Source organism: Acanthisitta chloris, unplaced genomic scaffold, assembly GCF_000695815.1.
Source record: "Acanthisitta chloris isolate BGI_N310 unplaced genomic scaffold, ASM69581v1 scaffold38062, whole genome shotgun sequence".
Classification (NCBI taxonomy): Eukaryota; Metazoa; Chordata; class Aves; order Passeriformes; family Acanthisittidae; genus Acanthisitta; species Acanthisitta chloris.
This window is the reverse complement of record NW_008662837.1, coordinates 24,114-45,175: the sequence shown is the minus strand read 5'-3', so window position 1 is coordinate 45,175 and position 21,062 is coordinate 24,114. Positions and strand designations below refer to the sequence as shown.

Genomic DNA, 21,062 nt, shown 5'->3' with positions numbered 1-21,062 from the left:
ACTCTTTCCAATGTGCTGCTTGCCATCCTGGCCTATGTATTTTCCTAGAGATTACTGCTTGCTTCAAACACACAGACGCAACCTCATGGTCAGTTGCTGGGAGGGTGGTTTCCGATGCTGTCCCCACAGGATGCATCTGACAGGCATGTTCTCAGCCTGAGGAGAGCCTCCTTTAGTCCATCACCTGCACATGACTGTCTTGAAGCCCGTGGAGATCATTCTCTATACAGGTCTAAGGCACCTGAGCCCCACCCCCACAACAGAATCAGGGATTTCTTAGAGATGGGAAGGGGCAGAAAGGTAAAGAGTTGTGGAAATCTCTTGGAACACCATAAGCCTATGCTGCTTTGCCCTGAGCAGGGGAAACCCAAACCTTGCTTGAGCGCTCAGACAACATGAGGCTTTCCCGGCACTGTGTCTAGACATGGAGATGCCCACACTTCATTGTGCAGGGGGTTTGCAGCATAGTTGGGGCCAGCCCAGACAAGGGAAACAGCCCCCTGCTTCTCACAAGTAGTGCTTTCTGTCCCAAACCCTCAGTCTCAAGTGCTGGGACACCATATGCTGACAGGCAAGAAAGGGGGAAAATGTCCCTCTTAAAACACAGACAAATGGAGCAAGAAGATGCTTCTGCAGATGGAAACGCAGGAAAGGAGGGCTTGAGCTGAACTTGCCCTTGATTTAGGCAGCCCTCAACCCCTCCACGGGCCATCCCACAGAATTTGACATGCCGACAGGCTGCCAGCCTTTCTGGGATCCTCCATAGGTAGTGTCCTCCAAGGGCATGTTCCTTAGCAGAGGCCTTGAGGAATGAGCCCTGAGTACTGTGAGGTTGGCTGTAGGTCAGTCAGCACTCCAAAATTGCTGGGAGTCTTTATCAGGGCTTCTCTCCTCGTATCTAAAAGACCAAAGAAAGACCTTGGAATGTCATCCAGCAATGAAGGACTTTGGTCAAGGTCCTAAAAAATGATGCCTCAGAGCTTATCTCCACAGCTGGCAATGCATCGTTATGCAAATCCTGTTAGGAGCAGATTACCCATGTATCAGAGAGTTGCATCACATCATAGTACCACCGAATGGCTTGGGCTGGAAGGGACCTTAAAGATAATTTCATTCCAAGCCTCCTGGCCATGATCCCCAGGGGAAGGGACACCTTCCACTGAACCAGGTTGCTCAGAGCTTGATCCAACCCAGCCTTAAACACTTCCAGGGATGGGGCATCCATAACTTCTCTGGGCAACCTGTGTCAGTGACTCACCACCCTCTCAGTGAAGGGCAACATAGGGTTGCCCTGTGCTGGACTTGATGACCTTAAAGGTCTTTTCCAGCTTAAATGATTCTATGGTTCTGGTTTGAGGAAACCAAGGAGATGGAAGGTGACCCCTCCCCATCTCTCTCCTCTTACAGATATCACGGCTGCCGCACTGGCCACAGGCGCCTGCATTGTAGGCATCCTCTGCCTGCCCCTCATCCTGCTCCTGATCTACAAGCAGAGACAAGCTGTCACCAGCAGACGTATGTACCAGGGACACCCATCTCATCTCCTGGGCTGCATCAGCATGGCAAGGATGGGATTGGATGTGTCCTGCTGGGGTCAGCTGATTTGGCTGCCCTGAGTCCCATGGGCATGGTATAAAGTGGCTCAAAGACAGGGCCTTGCCAGCTGCCTCCTGCAAAGCTGTCCTGGGTAGGGACATGCATGCCTGCAGGCTGCTGGTGAGGAGTGTGCTGGGAGGACTGAGACTATAAAGATGCTGCCTGCCTGCTGAGCCCTTTCCTCCCCATCCACTGTGAGATCTGTCTTGTTTACTCATCCCTCCCTCTACCACACACCTGAAATAGAAGCTTTGCCTTCTAAGTGATTGGAAAAGCATTAATTGTGCTTTTTCTCCCCACCCTCTTTAATAAGATTCCTGACATGTCTATGGCAATAAGACTGAAGCAAGTCAGGTCTCCCCTCTGCTGCCCCAGCCCTGGAATACCAGGCAGTGCCGAGGTGCAGCTGGCTGCCAGCTCCTGCCCGTGCTTGGCTCCCAGAGATTTCAGTAATTAAGCGGAAAGGGGCACCACCTTAACTGGCAGAGCCATTTCATCAGCCCTTGGGCAAGCCGGGGCCCTGCGGTTTCCCTCATGCAGCTCCGTGGGTGGCTGTGTGGCTCCGAGCAAATTCTCTGGAGAAGTGGTTTCCGCAGCAGCAGCAGGCACGATGCCACCACAAGAATGGGAACTGCACTTTCGACATCCACCCCCGGCCCAGAATCCTGTCCACGTGCCTTCATGCACCCATTTATCTCTGACTAGGGTGCAGCTCCCACCTCCATTCTGCAAAGCATCACCTAGATGTTATTTCGCAGAGGCAGAGGATTTTTCCAGGGGGATGTGCTTCTCAAGTATCCACCCAGCGCTTTTCTTTGGCCCACTTTGGGCCAAAACTTGAGCACCTTGGGTTGGGATGCTTTGCCGTACAGGCATCCAGCACAGCCCAGTAACACAGGCTGTATGATCTGCTGTGACAAAGGGGATGAGGAAATATGTAACAGGAGCAGCCAAATGCCAGGCACTGTTTTGCAGAGCCCTGGGACGGTGTCACAGGTGGGTGGTGGGTGCATCTGGGCTGGGCTGCAGCTGAGGCATCACAGCTACTCCTTGCCACACCCCATGCCAGCAGAACTCCTCTTCCCCCTTCTTTGGAGCCTGTAATTTCAATCGGGGAGGAGGCTGGGCTGTGGAGTAAACAAGGCAGGAGAGGGCAGGGCTGCAGAGAAGGAGGTTTGGGAGCAAAGTAGAGGTCCAAAGAAGGGGGTGAGGGAGGGAGGAACACAGAGGAAGAGGAGGACTTGGAGGTGCATGAGATACCAGAAAACAGTGCTGGCAGTGGCTCTGGGTCTGATACTGGGCTTTGTGCTGCTTGCACTCACCCCAACTGTTCTGTCTTTGGCAGGTGCCCATGAGCTTGTCAGGATGGATAGGTAAGAAAACCCATGTGCTCCCAGCTCCCCCCACCTCCTCACCTCCCCTCTGCCTGCATCCCAGACCCTGCAAGGTTCTTGTCCTCTCTTCCTTTCCCTTGAAGTCAGCATATATCCTCAGCCTGGCAGAGCAAAGAGGATGCTGGTGGCACCCATGCCCTGGGTCCTGTCCCATTCTGGGAAGCTGCTATTTCTTTTCCCTCCCTCTGAGTGGAAAGTGGCATGCATCTCCCCACACCCCAGGAGAACATGAAACAACTTTGTCTAAGCTTTCCACCCCTACACTGGACTCCCTGTTTGCTCTCAGCTGAGATGTGACTACCTGAACCTGCTCCTTGGCCTGCTTGGCTCAGCCAAAGCCCTGGGGATAAAAAAGTCTCCTGAAATAAAAATAAAAATCTCTCTCCTCTCCCACAGCAGTGCCCATGGAATTGAAAACCCTGTCTTCGAGGCAGTCCCCTCAGTGAGCGCAGAGCCACAGCCCCGACCCCAGCTGTCCTACATGGCCAGCCGGCTGCCCTCCGAATCTGGCCGGCACCTGCTCTCCGAGCCCAGCACCCCCCTGTCCCCCCCTGGCCCCGGGGACTGCTTCTTCCCAACGCTGGGTGAGTGACTGGCGATGCTGAGCCACCGCGGGGGCTGGAACGGGGCAGGAAGGAAAGGGGCAGGCAGGGTGAATGGGAAAAGGGGGGTTAAATATCCGCTGCAAACTTTGTGTAATGTAGGACATCCAGTCCCAGGCCTCTGAAGATGGGAGGGACCCAAACCCTCTGTTTTCCACGCAAAAGCAGAGTTTGGCTACTTCTCAAAGCACATCCCTTCAGCTGCAAGCTAGACTAATATCCCTGGTCTGCCCTTTTCCAGATCCTGTCCCTGATTCACCAAATTCCTTGAAAGCCTAAAGACTCCAGAGGAAACCACATCCTGCAGACCATGCCATGCTCGCCCAGCCAAGACCCCCGGGAGGGTGGCAGGGCCAGGGGCAGCAAAACCTTCAGAAATGAAGCTGGGTGCAGGATCCTTGCCCTCATCTCCCATCCTGCCTCTGCCCCAGGACTGGAGGTGAACCTCTCTTGCCTGGATTTTGGTTTTTAACAACCTGTTTCAATGGAGAAGAGCATGGCTCTGTACTGCTCACATTTCATGGACTAGCTGAAAATTGAGGACGTGGCGATGGAAGGATGTCCTGCACCTGTAAACTTCCCTGAGGATTTAACTTATTGCCAGGGCTTTAAGCTCTGCAACATCAACCTGTTTCTGCATCCTTGACTGAACATCCTCTCTGGGAGTGGATGGTAAAGTACTTGATCCAGTGTGAAACTAAACAGGGTCACCAGCCAACCTTGTGCTACCTTTTTCTTTGCAAAACAGGAAGGGGAGAGGCTCCTTGCTGCCACCAGAGCACTCCTTCCCCCCAGCCTTTTGAGATGGCCACGGACTCATGATGCTGCCGACATGTCGGGAGGAGCCTTATTTCTGCTGCAGTTTTCTCCTTGGCTTGGGATCAAGGGAATTTCTCTTTCTATTTGTTTCATTATCAGTGCTGATTAAAAGAAAAAAAGGATGTTTATGGTTTTCATTTGGGTTTTTTTGGAGGGTGTTGGAGGATGTTTCTGTGACATGGCTGAGAGCCCCTGTGGAGAGGTAGAGGCATGGGAATGTAGCAGGCAGTGGGAAACATTATGGATGCCTTCCTCCAACCCTCCTGGGGCCAACATGGCCAGAGCAGTCATCCCTGGGGCCACTGTGAGAGGACACTGATGCCCTGGGGGATGTGGGTGCTCTTGCAGCATCTGAACAGAGCACCCCGGCATCACTTATCCAAAAGAAGCCATGGGTCAGGCTCCAGCATGACTCAGCCCCAGTAAAGAGATAAAACCTTGTGGTAGACACTATTACTCAAAGAGTGTGTTTGGGGTTTTTTTCCTCTTGCTTCTGTTTTTGTTGTAAAGTGGAGAAAAAAATTGCCACGAGACAAACATAAACATTAGTCATACTAAAACAGTGTCAGATCTGAGCAATAGCTGTACCAGGCAGTGTGCCCAGGCAGAGCGTCCCCGGCAGCATATGGATTTCGACACTACATGGCTGGAGAAAACCGTGTTTGCCTCTGGAATGGACTGGGGAGACCCTGGGTTGCTGCAGGATTTGAATAATCTAGTGTTGGCTTCAGCAAGAGCAACTTCAATATAGTTCAGGGATGAAGGAGAAGCCAGAACCCACACTTACTACGTACCGTGGATGTAACTTCCTGAACATGAGACTTGTGCTTTATTGCCACCCACGGCTCAGCCCCTTCCCAGCTTTGCTGGGGAGGCTCACCCAGTGCCACTGGCACTTCCCTCTCCCTGTCCCAGCAGTTGCAGCCAGAAAGGCAAGCCGGGGATTTGCTTGCCCGCGGGTCCTAACTGCTTTGAAACCGTCTCCAAGTCCCTCTGTTTGCTAACGAATGCACTGTTCGATGACAGAATAAAGCTTTGTTGGAAAGGGTTTCTGCTCTATGTGGCAGGAATCCCATTTGCTGGGATGTCTGGTGCTGCAGGCAGAGGTAAGCCGAGCAGCCATACTCTCTGCCAGAGGCACTGGTGCTGCATGTTGGGGTACTGAGTGTCATTTAGGACTCTTTCACACCTGGAAAACTCACCAGAAGGAAAACTAAAGACATCTAGGGGTGACAGTGGCTACCCAAGGGCTACTCAGGATTCCACACATGCTGGAGCAGGAGTTGTGACCCACTGGGTACTGGCACCCCACCTTGGCTCTCACCACCAGTGGAGAAGAAAACACATGCGTATGAAGGTGACCCAGCTGCAAGATAGGCATCTGGGCAGTGAGGACCCAGCATGCTTTGCTGGAACCGCCAGTGCCTGAGTCTGTGGGTGCCAGGACGATCCCTGCCCTGGCGCATGTGGGTGCCACAGCTCCCTTGGGCAAACATCCTTCCTTCTGCTGCAGCAAGCATGCCAACCAGTCCGGAGCAGGGCCAGCCCTTGGGGAAGTGCAGCTGCTGGCCTGCACCAGGGTCCGACAGCACGCAAGTGACTCCTGCAATTCCCACACACGAACACCAAGACCTTCCAGTTGCAGCTCACCCAATTCTGAAGGGTTTTTTTCCTGCAGTGCTTTTTGGGGTAAATGTTTTCCTTTAATTAACATCCCTTTAGCTTTTGGCCCTGCATTTCCAGCTCCCAGGACCATCCTCTTGGCCAGTCTTCCATGTTCCCTTGGTGTCCTGGGTATCCCAGATTACCAAGGGACTTCCATGTCCTCTTCCAGCTCCGTCTCCTCTGTCTCTCCCACAGGCCGAATCTTGAAGCACATGGAGGGTAGGACAAATGACAAACAATCATCCCCTTTTGTGCATCATTGCATTGGCCTGGACCTACTTGTGAAACCACAGTTTCTAGCAGACATCATTTCAGTGCCCAGGCATGAGGCCAGCAGGCACCGAGCGACACGCCGGACAGCCTTTCACAAGACCTAAGCAACCTCAAGCTCCAAAATGGGCTGAAATTCTGCTCTCTGCTCAGGAATCAGGTCACTGGGTGCTTTGTTTTGCTTCAGTGTGGTGGGATTTGTACCATCGCTGCTGACATAACTTGTGTGAGTGATGTGGTGGTCACGCAGCCGAACCTCTGAGGACAAGCGAGGCTGCTGGGACACCACTTTGGCAGTGTGAAGTGGTAAGTTGGGACACGTGCCCTCTCTGGCCCTAGGAAGGGAAGAGGGCATTGCCATGGCAATGGGATTTGCTGGCTCGGCACACAGCATTCCTCGGCACTGAAACACCAGCGATGCTCTCACAGTGCCACACTGATGGGGCAAGGGGAGGCTGATGGTATGGGGTGTTGCAGTCACATGAAGCTGCCTTCTCACTCACCTAGATTTAAGCCTCAGTGGCAGCACAGCATACAGAAAAGATGATGAACCAGAAGCAGGAGTGTAAACTACCCAGGAAGGAGCTGAAAGCACAAAGCCTGAGAGTGCACAGTTTGCACAGTTGGCTGTGACCTGTTTCCTCAAAATGCAGAGCAGGGCTTTGCAGGCAGAACTCTGCTGGGAGAGCAGAGAGATGGTGAGAGATAGCAGGTGGAGATGGGGGTCAGGAAGGATGGCAAGATGTCACACAGGGTGTCAGCCTATCTCACTATGTGGGCTTCCTTGGTGCAGCCAGGTGCTCATTAACCTCCCTACAGAGACTTGGGGGTCAGGAGGGACTCAGGGCTGGAAAATGCCCCACATGGTATTTGCTCTTTTGATTCTCCCATGCTAGAGTCCTCCTTAGAGTCACAAATAATGAACAAAGCAAGGCAATCACCTCCCCAGACCACAGGATGATGGATGGGGTCTCACATCAGCCCCAAAATGTATGCTTAGACCCTGATCACCGTGGGCTGGACACTCCAGATGGCAGCAACACGACTCACAAGTTCCTCAGATCTCATGCAGTAGGGACCACAACAGCTATAGCAGCAGGTTTGTGTTGAAAGGGACCTTAAACATCTCATTCCAATCCCCTGCTGTGGGCAGGGACACCTGCCACTAGCCCAGGTTGCTCCAAGCCCCATTCAACCTGGCCTTGAGCAGTTCCCAGGATGGAGCAGCCACAGCTTCTCTGGGCAACCTGTGCCAGTGCCTCACCACCCTCACAGGGAAGAATTTCTTCCTAAATACCTCATCTAACCCTGCCCTCTGTCAGTGTGAAGCCATTCCTTCTTGTCTTGTCACTCCATACCATTGTCCAATTAGCAGAGCTCTTCTCATTCACAAGGACCACAGCAGACACACACTGGTCCATGGTGAACAAAACTGTGGTTCAGCTGCTGCTCCAGCCACTCCTGCTGCTGAGATGGATGGAAGACATCTGGAGACCTTCCAGACTTAGTGCAGGAGGAGCCTGTGAGGAGGACAACTCCTGCAGCTGCCAACAGGGATGCTTATGGTATTTTTGGAATTTACAGATTGGAGATGGTAGCTCTCTAAATCACTGTGAGAGAGGGTCTCGCAGGACCACATGCCAAAGGAGGCTCTGAACCCAACCTGTGCACAGCAGATTTGGACCCCAAGTCATGACCCAAACTCCTGGGTCACCAAACATCACGCCCTGTGCCTTTCTTTTCCCCCCTTTCATCCTTGATGTCTCAATGCTAGGATCACTCCCACAGCACTGCCCAGCCCCATCGTCCTCCTGGAAAAGCCCATTTTGGTGGCTCACCGACAGGGAGGGGTTGCCCTCATCCTCAACAGTGACCTCCAGTCTGTAGAAGCTCTGCCGCTCGCGGTCTGGTGGGGAGGGCCGGGTGGCAATCTCACCAGTGACACGGTCCATGCGGAACGTCAGGTCCTCATTTCCACCAGTTATGTAGTAGGAAAGGACACTGTTGAGGCCGATGTCCCGGTCGGTGGCACGTACCTGGACCACTGCTGTGCCACCACCAACATTCTGCAGGGTGAGATGTTGGTGTGAGCAGCAAAGATACACGACATAAATCCCGTGAGCCTCATCACGTATAAAATACATAATTAATAATGTAATTCTAATATAGAGAGGGGATTTTCCAGGCACTGAAGTGCTTGAGGCTCCAAACTTGTTGCCCCAACATCCAGCAGCTCAGCAGAAAGCTGCACATTAGGTCTTATCTAGTCTGACACAGCGTGGAAGACCGTAAAACCCAGTATGTGTGCAAAGTTGAAGGTTGTGAAATGGACTCAGAGCTGAGCTAATTATTTTTGGATAGTCCCATTATGGGAGAAATCAAAACAGAAATTCTGTTCTTCAGCCAGCTCTGAACAAGTATTAAATAGATAAGAAAACCCTAACAGGCAATAACCTTAATGCAAAGCTATAAATCATGAGCAGCAGTTCCTCACAGCTAAGTGGCACTGGCTATTATTCATATTTCATTTTTCATCACCAAATTGAGGATTCCTCCTCCACCCCCAGCCCAGGAATTAAACTGTCAGGAAATAAGTTGTCTTTTCTCATGCCTGATTGTGTTTTATTGCTTAATTATCTAGCCCTTGCCAAGCAGCTTCCTGAAAGCCATTCCTGTTCTGCACCGCACCGCCTCGTGTGTCACTTTGGCGGCATTTCCATCAGTGTGTAGACACTTCTCCTTCTGACTGGTTCCTGCAGCCTCATGGGCTCAAGCTTCCTGCAGAGCTTTCTCCTAGCCCAAAACTATGAGTCCATCACCAGTTAGGGCTTGCAAGGGGTCACCAACCCTTAAATCATCCAAGGTGAGGTTTGCAAGGGGCCACTGACAATTAAATGACTAAAGATGAGGCTTGCAAGGGGTCACGAAAGCTTAAATGAGCCAAGGTGAGGTTTGCAAGGGACACTCCATTGTCCCCACTTGTCTCATGCTCAGATCTCACCAAGGGAGGATGGAAGGAGAGGAGTAGGGTCAGGTGCTCACCTCGCTCACGCTCACGTTGTAGCCGAAGGGGCTCTCGATGACAGGAGGGTTGTCATTGACATCGAGGATGTTCACTCGCAGAGTGTGCTCCTTCCTCCGTGGGGGCACGCCACCATCTGATGCTTGGATCTGCAGTTGGGGATGGATTTTCAAAAAATATGCTGTTTTGAAGCTCATAGTTCCAAGAAAGCAGTCTGGGTGCTCAAACCAGAAGACTGAGGAGATAAGCAGGGTGGTTTGGTGCTGACCCGTAAGGTGTAGTGATCCACCAGCTCCCGGTCCAGTGGCCGTGCCACGAACACCTCTCCATAGGTGTCATTGGTGGTACGGATCTCGAAAGCCTGGCCGATATTCCCTGACGTCAGGGAGAAAGTCACCTGGAAACATCACAGGGGAAGAAAAATAGGGCAGGCAAAGTGATGCTGTGAGGAGGAAGGAGAGAAAGGAAACTCTACAAAAATAAACCCAGCCATCACCTCAAAAAGACTCAGAGCTTTTTAAAAGGTCCAGTGTACTGGGATCCACACGTGCTGGATTATTGCAACCACCCCAAAGTAAACACCCCTGGCCAGCCCCAGTCGCATCCACAACTCCTATGCTGCCAGCAATTCTTGTTAAGGGTAACAGGACCTCATTAACGCCTGTCTGCATGGTAATGAAAACAGCAAATGTCAGAGAGCTTCCTGCTCAGCCTGCCAAGGACTTTGCTGCCCGGCTCCATGGTGGGGGAGACCACAGCTGGTTTTCAGATTGCCAGGCACATTTTGAAATGTGTCCTGCAGAGCTCTTTACCCCAGACAGCCCAAGGACAATGTTTTTCCTCTCCTGCTGCACAGCTCAGCTGAGAAGTGCTGGTATCCACTGCACAAACCTCCCAAAAAAATGCTAGCATCAATGATCAGGGTTTGCTCACACGAGGATACAGAGGGGAAAGGCTTGGGAGGATACTGGTGGAGGTATTTCTGCATCAGTGAAACACTACTACAGCCCCAGGCCTTCCATGCCAGTCTCACAGAACTGTAGAATATTCTGAATTGGAAAGGACCCACACGGATCATCAAGTCCAAGTCCTGGCCCTGCACAGGACTACCCCAAGAATCACACCATATGCCTGACAGCATTGTCCGAAGGTATCCCTACCTGCCCATTGCTGCCTGCATCTGGATCGCGGGCCAGGACCAGTGCCACCCGCTTGCCAACGGCGATGTCCTCAGGCACACTGACAAACGAGTCAGAGGTGATGTCAAACTGGGGGCTGTTGTCGTTCTCGTCCAGGACTGTGATGGTCACCTGTGGGCATCACACAGGGCTCAGGTGGGGCATGGACAGGAGCTGACCTCCCACCCACCCAGCATCAACAGCCATCCTGACACACACTCAACCCACTGCACCCCTCCAAGGTGCCAACAGCATGAGTGCCATCCATCCTATGTGGGAATGATGCCACTACTTGAGTATAGGATCTGAAGTTACATCCCTGCCTGCAGAGGAGGAGGGATGCTTGGAGGCTAGAGAAACAGCACAAGGCTGCTGCAGCTCTCAAGTGGTGGATTTTTCTGTGGAGCATCCTCTGTTTTTAATCCTCCAAATAGCTGGGCACGGAGCAGCTCAGGCTGCTGCAGGATGACCCTTTCCTGCTAAGTTTTTCACAAATAGTGATTTCACCCATGCATATAGCACTGGGGTCAGGCAGAGTTTGCTCTAAAGCACAACGGGTACACAAGGCATAGCTGAGTGTATTTAACTCAACCAGGACAAGCTGGGTGTAGAGGAGATCTGAGCTCCCTCTTGGGAAAAGGCACATGGGCACGAGAGGCTTGGATGGGACCTGGCTACTTTGGCCACAATTAGCCAGAGGAAATGCTCTCATTGAGTTTGTAATCAAAGCACTGCAAGGCAAAACAGAAATGAGAGAGGAAGAGCCTTTCTGTTCCCGGGGATTTATTTATGGGTGCCCTGAGCCCCCAGGTGCGGCCAGTCGGAATGTGACAACATCCCGGGAGGAAGCTGGGGAGTGAGTTGTGTGCCTTGGGGCAATTCGGTTATTGTTGCTGCTGAATTAAAAACTGAGAGCCAGGAGCAGGGAGAGCTAATTCAGCCACTGCGATGGATCCGGCAGCTGCTGTCCCAGGAGCCCCATCAGGGCACTAGGATTCTGCTTGCCAGCAGCAGGATGGCTCACAGGTGCCGCACCACGTCCTGGGGAGGGCCATGGAGGCTGGGGCTGGTGGGACAGGGCTGGAGACCTCTGCCCCAGTCCCTCCTTGCTGCTGCATGTGGAGTTTGGGATGGAGTCTGGTCCCCAGGGTGATGACAGCATGATGGATATACTTACCTTCTGTTGGAGGAGAGCAGAGAGGGAAACAGAGAACACAAAGAAGAAGGAGTTAGTAAAGGATGAGGAGATGCGGGTTAACCCTGCATCCCACCATAGCAGTGTCACATGTACGCCTCTGCAGCGAGGCTCTTTTGTTGATGCATCCCTTTGTTTTTTTCTAGATAAGATTGGCAGATTTGCCTCTCGCCCTGGGAGAGGTTCAGATGAGCAGGGCACTGTGTGGGGAGTGCAGCCACTGGCACCCATGGGCTGGCCATGCACACAGTGTGCCTCCTGCTCTGGCAGAGAAATGCAAATCCCTCCCTGCTTGGCTGCCTGTGAAACTGCCAAATATAACCCTCTTAAACACAAACCACCATGAAGTATTTCAAGGCCCCTAAATTTATCTCCTTCAAAACTGTCTTAGCAGGTTTTTCCCCAAATCAGGGTTTCCGGACCCTGGTGGCTAAAGCAGAGGAGTCAGCTAGGACATGCTGTCCCATGTCACAGGAAGAGGGAGGTTACCTGAGGTTGACAGCAGATTGTGGGGAAGTGGGGAGAAGCTACTCACCGCTGTAGAGTCAGTCTTTGGTCCTCCATCATCAGCCACCACAGTTAAGGTGTAGAAATCCCCTTTCTCTCGATCCACCTGGCCTTTGACTGTGATCACACCCTGCCAAGGACAAACAACAGTTGTGCTGGCCACCAACACCACAGTTTACAGTGGACAGCCAAGCCAGAAGGCACCATGAGGTGGCTACTTACAGTGACCCCGTTGATTTTGAAGAGGGAGAGTGCTTGGGCATTGGTGTTAGGGTCAAACTTATAGGTGATCTGGTTCAGATTGTCGATGGAACGAGCCTGGACTCGGAGCACCTCAGAGCCCAGGGGGATGTTCTCCATGATCACAGCCTCGTAGCTGCTGTTGGAGAACTCTACAGCCTCATCCAGCTCATTCAGCAGGCTGATATACACACTGCAGAAGCCCTGGTTGTAGGGGGGTGCTTGGTCCGTGGCAGAGACATTCATCAAGTAGCTGGTTTTGGTCTCGTAGTCCAGGTAGTCTATCGTTGTGATGAGGCCTGTGCTCTCATCAATCTCAAACTTCCCTTCTGCGCCCGAGACAATTTGGTAGTTGACCAGACCACCATTCCCTGGGGAGGAAGCAGGAACTATGGTGCCAGCTGGACCAAGCATCCCAAAGAGGCAGGCACCACTGATGCTGACTCCCACCATGGAACAGAACCCATCCATCCCATGTGTAGATTTCAACCCAGCCAAGTCAGGATCCGTGCAATGGCTGATTCCACCACTTTGCCCAACCTGGGTGTATCTCACCTCCACCTTCCTACCTGTGTCTCGGTCAGTGGCTCGGACCACCAACACTGAAGTCCCAATCCCCGCTGTCTCCCGCAGCCCCAGGCGGCTGTACTGGCGCTGAGTGAATACTGGCACCTCATCATTGACATCCTCCACATAGACAATCACCTGTGGAACCCCCCAAGGAAACCACAGGTGAGCCAGGCAGGCTTGTGAACCCTCACCAGCTGCTACACTGGTGAGGGGAAATATATCCTTCACAGTGCCCATGGAGAAACATTTCAGGATGTTCAAGGCCAGGCTGGATGGGGCTTGGAGCAAGCTGGGCTAGTGGAAGGTGTTCCTGACCATGGCAGGGGTTTTGAACTAGGTGAACTCTAAGGTTCCTTCCAATCCAAACCATTCTAGGATTCTGTGATTATCTCTTCTACAAACACCACTTGATGGAGTGAGCACAAATGGTTTAGCATCACAGATTTAAACAAGCCCTGTGGTTGGAGTGACTCAGTCATTCCTTGGTGGGAGGGAGGTACACTGGGTACACTAATTCCTCCATGCTTTGGGATCCCCTGCTCACAACCTGGAGACCTTCACAATGTAGGAATGCTGGCGACTCAGTGGGAAATTTCACTCAGAGTTCAGTGGGTTGAGCTGCTGTTTCCCCAGGGAGCATCTTTTCTCCTCCTGATTTTCTGCTTGCTACTGGTGCTGTGGGCATGTCATGCTTGGTCAGAGCCCACCCCACCACTGGTCTAAAAATAGATGGAAGAAGAGGGCTGGGTTTGTGGGAACCATGGGAAGCTGGTGTGTCATGGCTAAAGATTAGCACCACTGGGTCCTGGATTATTTAAAGAGATGCCTGGCCGGGAGACACAGGTTTCAACAGGCTTTTCCTCCTGACAGCACAGCAATGTCTTGCTGGATGAGCGGGACTCCCTCTGACAGTGCCTGCTGCATCACTTAGGAGCCTCATCGCACCGAAATGTCACAGGAAAAAATTAAAAACAACAACCAAAAAACCCCAACAAGATATTCTCCACCCACAGGCAGCCCCCGGAGACTTTACGTCAGCATTTTCATTTCAGATCTTTCTAATTTCCTGCATGACTGCAAGAGCTGGAAAGGACAAAGCATCCCAAATATTTTGCACGAACTTCTCTGCTGTCCACCCCTCAGTAGCCATGAGGTCCTTACCCGCACGGAGCTCCTCATGGGCCCATGCTCTGTGTTGTAGGCCTCCACCTCCAGGATGTGAGAGGAGTTTTGCTCCCTGTCCAGGGGCCGCACACCTCTCATCACCAGCCCAGTGCTGGGATTGATGCGAAAGTGGTTGTGCTCATTTCCTGGTGGGGGGGAAAAGCCAGAGGGATGTTGGTCACTGCTTCCACATCTGTCCTGGTGACACACTGAGCCTTCCCCAGAGGACTATTTTGGAGGAATAGTCATCAGGTTTGGCCCTTGGGTCAAGCCAGGAGGAGCTACAGAATCTCATCAAACCAGAAGGATGTGGACCTGTTGGAGTGGGTCCAGAGGAGGCCACAGACACGCGCCAAGGTCTGGAGCACCTCTGATAAGGAGACAGGCTGAGAGAGTTGGGGTTGTTCAGCCTGGAGAAGAGAAGGCTCTGGGGAGACCTTAGAGCCCATCCCAGGGCTTAAAAGGGCTCTAAGAGAGCTGGGGAGGGACTTTGGACAAGGGCCTGGAGTGAGAGGACAAGAGGGAATGACTTTCAACTGACAGAGGAGTCAAACTCTCTAACCTCCTGAGGCTGTGTGTGTTGCTGGCCAGAGTTTGGTACAAACCCACCAGTGCTTGAAGGGGGCACCTGGACTTACCCTTGACAATCCTGTACCACACTCTCCCATTAATGCCTTCATCTGCATCTGTGGCTTTCACCTTCATGAGAAAAGAAAAGCAGTGAAGATGAAGAGCAAACAATCCCAGACTATGACCAGTCCCCTCACCCTGCCGAGGCTGGACATCCTGCGCCTGAGCCTGAGAGCTTACCAACTGCAGAGCAAAATAAGTTACTCTCCCCTCATCACTACACAGAAGGGACAGTGGGAGCCCTTGGCTGCCAGGTTAGCTGTTGGATGGATTGAGGTGGGAGTTGAGCCTGAAGACCGTGCCACGAAGCTTGCAGGTCTCTGTGCTGGTGGAGGTACCTTCATTGATCCTGCCCTGCACAACAACCTTTGTCTCACTGGCAATGCTGTCAGGAATGGAGCCTTTCTGGGATGATTTGAACTGGGCAAGGAGAGCTGCTCCCATGTCTGTCGGCACACAGCCCACAGCATCCTGGTGAGTCACCCAAGCAGCAGCATATGTAAAAATTACCCAAAAAAATGTGAATGCAACCAGCGTAGAGCATGCTGGTGCTTTGAACACTGGGTTGAGTCCTCCTGAGGCCCTGAGCAGTGGGTGGGAACACGCCTTCACTAAGATGCACTGTACAGTCCAGGCATGTGCCAAATAAGCTGTCTGCCCCGGGAAACCCAAGGCACGGGTCCCCTCTGGTGTCACTGAACAAGACTGCAGTGCTTTCCCTAAACCCCCCCCAGCAGCTAGCCCCAGCAGCTGGGAGGCAGGACCTGGCAGTGTACAGCAGGGCCAGGGCTCCCAACCCAGCTGGCTCTGAGCCACTGCACTTCTCTCTGCAAAAACCACTTCCCACAAAGCATCCAAAGTTCGACCACAGTGTAGCTGCTTGCAAATCACCAGGGCAAGGATGCAGGGAATGCCTTAGCCTTTATTCTCTGCCTGCTTCCCTCTGCAAGGCAGCTTCTGCCGCATCTTCTCCCTACAATATTACCCAGCGGTTTCCTCTTCCCAGGCAGGTGGGGGTTTACATCCAGACTTGCACTGGAAAGAGGAGGTGCTGCAAAAGATGCATGAGCAGTGGGAACAGTGAGGGCTTTCACCCCCAGCCCCACACAACACACGCAGGAGTCAGTGAAGCTCTTCTGAAACAGTTTCGAGATGCCTTGAACTGCTCTTGCTCCCTTCCATCAAATCAGCTTGTGTCAGCAGAAACCTTGGAAAATACTGACCTCTGCACTTGCAAACTATGTGGATTTCTCCTCCCTGTGCCACACCCACTGTTTATCTCTGTCCCAGACCAGGGGACATCTTGCTTGTCACTTATTTTGTGTTCCATCAAGGACCCAAGCACCTTCCTTTGACAGTGGGGAGGTCTCCATCCCAAACCAGCCCTTCCACGCTCAGGGCTCCCTGAGGCTGTTTCTGGGCAGCCCAGTGGCTGTCTCCTCTCCTGTAGGATGCACAGGCCCCACAGCAGCAGGCAAGCGATGCCCAGGCAGACCATCTGCCTTGGCAAAGCACTGGCTCCCTTCTGGGAAAAGCTATCATGCAGCCAGAGGAGGAAAACCAAAGGGATGGGAGGCAAACCTTCGCAGCTTTTTGTGACATTCCCTGCCCTGCTGTGCCCAGGGGAATGTATATCAGGATGGGCCAACTGCACCCCACAAACACTCTGTGAGCCATCGTCTTCCCAGCTCACCCCAAGCGTTTTCTGCACGCAGCTCTGGCACGTAGACCAGGTGAGATGGGTCAGCCCAGGTGTTTGCATTAAAGCAATGCATTTACTTGCCAGCCTGCAGCCTGGAAAAAGCTTGGCTGCTGCTGGTTTGACCCACTGAGGTCCCAAAGGAGAGATGACACTTTTGACAGACTGTCCCAAACTTGGGAAAACAGTGCTGCTGAAGTGCAAGCCCGGGGAAAAAAGCTCTTTCTGCTGCAGGTGGAAGGCATCATGTGCAGCTGAGTGCCAGTGCCTCCAGTCTGCTTTATCCCTCTGCTGGAGATTAGGCTGCAGGCAGAGCCAGCCTTTCACAGCCCTCATTCAAACACCCCCAGCTACTGGAAAGGTGTCAGAAAAGGAGCATGGTGGGGGTATGGGGTGATGGAATAAAAGAATGGTAAAAAGTAGAGCTGCTGGGAAAATGGAGAGCAGGCATGTGGAGGGCAGCCCGCCACCCCTTCTCCAGCATCGGCTCAGCCCACAACTGTACCATTCAGCCTTCCCGCAGGGACAAAGCCTGAGGAAACATCCCAGGGGCCTCAACCTCTCACTCCAGCAGGACACAGTTTGGGGCACCATGGCACTGGCAAAGCCTGGGGAGGGGCTCAGGGCCCCCTTGGCTTTGCACGCTCAGGCTGTGCCCAGCCCAGCTGTCATCTCTCTCCCACCCTCCCAAAAGGGAGAAGGGGGCTGGCAGCTGTCAGAGCGTGGTGGGAGAGGCAGCAAGGCAGGCGCACAGGAGGCACAGCCCGGGCTCAGCCAGCTGGTGAGAGGTAGGGAGCCCTAACCCCTGCAGCAAACCCACTTCCAGCCACTCAGGCTCACCCTGAGGGGTGAGAGACAGACCCCCAGCTGCAGAGTGGCTGCCCTCAGCCCTGCAGGGAAAGGGCTGGGAAAGGGCTGCAAATGGGGGGAAATGTGGGTCGGTGTGAGGTCAGGCATCCCTCCTCCCTTCTCTGTTCATTGCTTTATCTGTCCCGGTGATGGGAAAGGAGGAAATTCCTGTGGATACAGAGATGTTGCTTAACAGTGAGGGTGATGGGTGACAGCATCACTCACAGCCCTCCTTTTGGTACCCAAGCGTCCGGGTCGGGAAGCAGGGTGTTTGCTACCCTCCAGTATTACCTCCTCCTACAAGTGGGTGGAAGGACTTAGTGCTTTGGGAAAAGCTGGAGAGCTTCAGGAAAGTGTTGCTAAGCAAGACAGGGAGAGGAATGAGAGCTGCTTTTCATCGGAGCTGTTACAAGCAGTGCCTGAAAGCAGCCTTTTCTTTGCAGGACTTTGAGGAAAGGGAGTGAGAGCATATGAAAAACTGCCAAACTAGGCAGCTGGGCCAGGACAGGGAGCAGTGCCTGGTGCTGGGCAGAATAACCCTCTCTGCTGCTCATGCACAAGAATCATTCCTTCTTTGTTTCCTCAGAGGCACTTTACCTTTAGCAATTTCTCTTCTTTCCCTCTGATCCTCAGCTGCCTTGTGCCCAGTGCTGGGTCCCGAGCGCTCCTGGAGACATGCCATGTTTAGAGCTATCAGGCAAAGATGACCCTTCTGAGGGGGATTTCTAGGATGGGCAAACTTCTTATTAACCCACCAGGGTTGACAAAGTGGGGCTTGGGTGGGAAGCCCAGACCTTCACTGCACCTGCAGTTCTGCCAGCTGAGCTGGGCATGAGGACAGGCTAGATGGGAAGCAAGAGGAAGACAGGAGGAGTGGCATGGCTGAAAAAGCCTGGGAAAACATCACTGTGATCCCTCCTGATAGGTTTCCACTGAACACTGTCAAGTAAATTAAAAAGACAAAGTCTGCAGCCACCACCAAGGGAGCCAAAAACAGCCTGAAGGAATTGCTCACACCTCAGTGCAGTCAGTAAATGCCAGCATTAAGGTAGCCGTGGAAACCTTGATTCAGGCGGCCCTGGGTGTGGATATGCTGCAGCCCTGCCTGCTGGTTTTCCATGCCCGGGCTGCACAGAGGAGCAGCCTGTCCGTGGAGTGGTAGGTCCTTGGGAAGGCTGCTCTGCTCCCAAAGCTGAGGGGAAGGGGCTGAGCCAGGCAAGGAGAGACTGCATGATAAAGAAATACCTTTGAGGTGAAGAGAGGTGAAAACACCACTTTGGAGGAGGTGACAAGAGCCCCAGTCCCTGAGCCCACTTGCAATACAGCGATTCACCTGAGCTAAAGTGTTCTCAGACACTGATCCATTTATTTTTGAATTTCTCATTTTCCAAGCACAGACCTGTCAAACATCTCTCCATCCCTCTTCTACCTCATACATATCTGTAGGAAAGTCAGTCTAATAAAGCTTTGCCTCCAGCATACAGGCTGGAGCACCAAGGGCACGGCAGAGGGTTGGCACAGCAAGATTTCCCCTGCCCTCATCTCCAACAGCCTGTCTGGGGCTAGAGGGTGCGTGGGAGCAAAAAAAATGGGTGCAAACTGCTCTTGGGAGGATATACCTGCCAGGAAAAGGAGAGGACAATTACCATCAAGTGTTAGGTAAGAGCTCTCACTCATGAGGCTTTGGGAAGCTGGTTTACATCACTCTGCAGAATTGGCTGAGAAACCTGTGACATGCCTGAACCTGGAATCAGGTCAGCAAAATGCCTGACGCAAGAGGATTTTAGGCACGAGCAGGGTGAGGGTGTTACACTTCTCCCCTGCAAATAACCAAAGGCAATGCTAGTGCAATACCATAGCTCAGTGGGGACTTACCAGGGCACAGGCTCAAACGACTATCCAGTTTCCTTGGAATAATCAAAAAACCCCAAAAGACAACCAATTCAACAAACCCTTACTTCTGGGGAATAGAGAAGAAACAAACCCCAGCAACTTGCAGGGACCTGCTTTAGTGCATGGATATTTATCTCTTCCAGAAAATCTTCCTGCAACACGTGTGTTGTCCCTCAGGGGCCATGGTACCATGTGTACATAGCACCACCCGTGATGGATTTCTTTGCCAGGTGGTTTTGCACTTCAGTTCAGGGCAATACTTTTGCAGGTATAAATCCCACCTCTGCACTTTGCCTTCTGGCAAAGCAGATGGATGCCTCCTGTCTCCCTGTGTCACAGAAAACATGGCTGGGAGAATCTTGGACATCAAGGCATGACAAAAATCCACCAGTTTAGGCAGAGGGTGGCTGTCTGTTCAGCTTCTAGGTGGTAAACACCTGTATCAATTCTCTGTATCACCTGGTGCACTGCAGAGAAGATGAGCACAGAGGATGCTGGTAACGGGACCTCTCCCACCCCACCTCTCCTTGGGCTTCTGGTTTCAACCACTCAGCTGGCCCCAGGCAGCACTGCATCCCCCGAGATGACAGAGCCACTACCTGTCATCATCTCGCTTATCTGCATCTTCCTCCTCGTGGCAACTTTCCTCATCTTTGTCACCCTCTGCAAGCCAGCAGCGCTGGACCAGTCCCTCTCTGGGCCCCACGAGTGCATGCCCCATCACCCAGTGGATGCCAGTGAGCCCCAGCTGAGGCTCTGGAAGCGCCTGGGCTCCCTGCGGCGCTCCATCAACAGCTTCAGGAGGAGCCAGCCGGTGGCTCAGAGCCAGCTCGCCTGTTCCAGGATCTTCCCCACCTGCCAGGACTGGGACATCATGGAGTCCACCAAAATGTGACCCTGCTCTGCTATTCTCTCTCAAGCTTTTGGTTCAGGCTCAGTGCCCTCCTCAAGCATCCCCTGCTATCCTGAGCATTCCAGCAGAGCCCCTTTGAGCAGCTCATTTCTCAGCCATGTCTTTCTGCGATAGGAGATTTTGCAATTTCAGCTTCCCAAATGCTTTCCAAGTTACTGTTTACTGGCAGGAAAGGTGGAAGCATCCAAACTGCACCCACCTGCAGCTATCACCAGGCAGTCCAAAAAATACTGGTGCTTCATTTCTTTTGGAAAACATCACGCAAGTTGTGCTGCACCTGAACAAATAGCCTGGAAGAGAGTGGAGCAACCTGGCTGTCTATAGAGAGTCGTCCTGGGGCAAACCTGCTCCACAAAAATCAATCCTCAGGCAAGATCACCCCCCAAACTGTGCTCCTGAGCAGGTGGAGGGAAGCTCATGCCCCCTGTGTGCTAGCTGGTCCCTGTCTCCCCACTCCCCATGCAATGAGTCACGGGTTGCTGTGGTTGAGGCTTGGAAGGATGCAGGGCACAGCTGTCTGCTGGAAACCTGCTTCCATAAACAAGTAGCAGGAGCAGGTAAATACACTGATAAATGCATTAAACGGGCCTTTTGAGGCTCACAGATGCTCCTGGCTTGGAAAGACGCTGCGCAAAGCTGAGCTGCTCATTTCTGCTGGGAAAGGGTACGACAGCCAGAAGTGAAACCCATGTTTAGAGGAATCATCACGAAAAAGTGATTTAATTCTTCCCACCCTGTGTTTATCCACTGAGTTCACCTCTTTGGATGAAATCTCCATGCCTGTGGTGAGCACTACACCTCATCTGTCTGGGTTTCACATGGTTTCAGACCCCTGTGGGGTGCAGCTCTGTGTCAG

At 52.7% G+C, this 21,062-nt stretch overlaps 3 protein-coding genes across 3 annotated transcripts in view; 2 read left to right on the top strand and 1 right to left on the bottom strand.

Moving 5' to 3' along the window:
- LOC103798477 (chromosome unknown open reading frame, human C10orf54) overlaps positions 1-3,871 on the top strand; it is a gene marked incomplete at its 5' end in the record, with an annotated part of 5,095 nt that extends 1,224 nt beyond the window's left edge. Inside the window, 4 exons of the mRNA XM_009070741.1 lie at positions 1,403-1,515; positions 2,942-2,969; positions 3,387-3,574; positions 3,834-3,871. Coding sequence (XP_009068989.1) covers positions 1,403-1,515; positions 2,942-2,969; positions 3,387-3,574; positions 3,834-3,871 — 367 coding nt within the window. The remainder of the gene's footprint in view (positions 1-1,402; positions 1,516-2,941; positions 2,970-3,386; positions 3,575-3,833) is intronic.
- Positions 3,872-6,215: 2,344 nt separating this feature from the next.
- The window catches only part of CDH23 (cadherin-related 23), a 30,918-nt gene continuing 16,071 nt past the window's right edge, over positions 6,216-21,062 (bottom strand). Inside the window, exons 16-26 of the mRNA XM_009070739.1 lie at positions 14,861-14,921; positions 14,220-14,368; positions 13,058-13,193; positions 12,471-12,859; positions 12,277-12,378; positions 11,724-11,726; positions 10,529-10,678; positions 9,637-9,765; positions 9,389-9,517; positions 8,185-8,412; positions 6,216-6,278 (exon numbers count right to left, since the gene is read on the bottom strand). Of these exons, the coding sequence (XP_009068987.1) occupies positions 6,216-6,278; positions 8,185-8,412; positions 9,389-9,517; positions 9,637-9,765; positions 10,529-10,678; positions 11,724-11,726; positions 12,277-12,378; positions 12,471-12,859; positions 13,058-13,193; positions 14,220-14,368; positions 14,861-14,921 (1,539 nt within the window). The remainder of the gene's footprint in view (positions 6,279-8,184; positions 8,413-9,388; positions 9,518-9,636; positions 9,766-10,528; positions 10,679-11,723; positions 11,727-12,276; positions 12,379-12,470; positions 12,860-13,057; positions 13,194-14,219; positions 14,369-14,860; positions 14,922-21,062) is intronic.
- LOC103798475 (chromosome unknown open reading frame, human C10orf105) lies at positions 19,772-20,188 on the top strand. The gene has a single exon (XM_009070738.1). The coding sequence runs from the start codon at positions 19,772-19,774 to the stop codon at positions 20,186-20,188; it is 417 nt and encodes a 138-aa protein (XP_009068986.1).

What these genes read in the sequence shown, in the direction of transcription:
- LOC103798475 (XM_009070738.1), top strand. Translation starts at nt 19,772, where the DNA reads ATGAGCACAGAGGATGCTGGTAACGGGACCTCTCCCACCCCACCTCTC.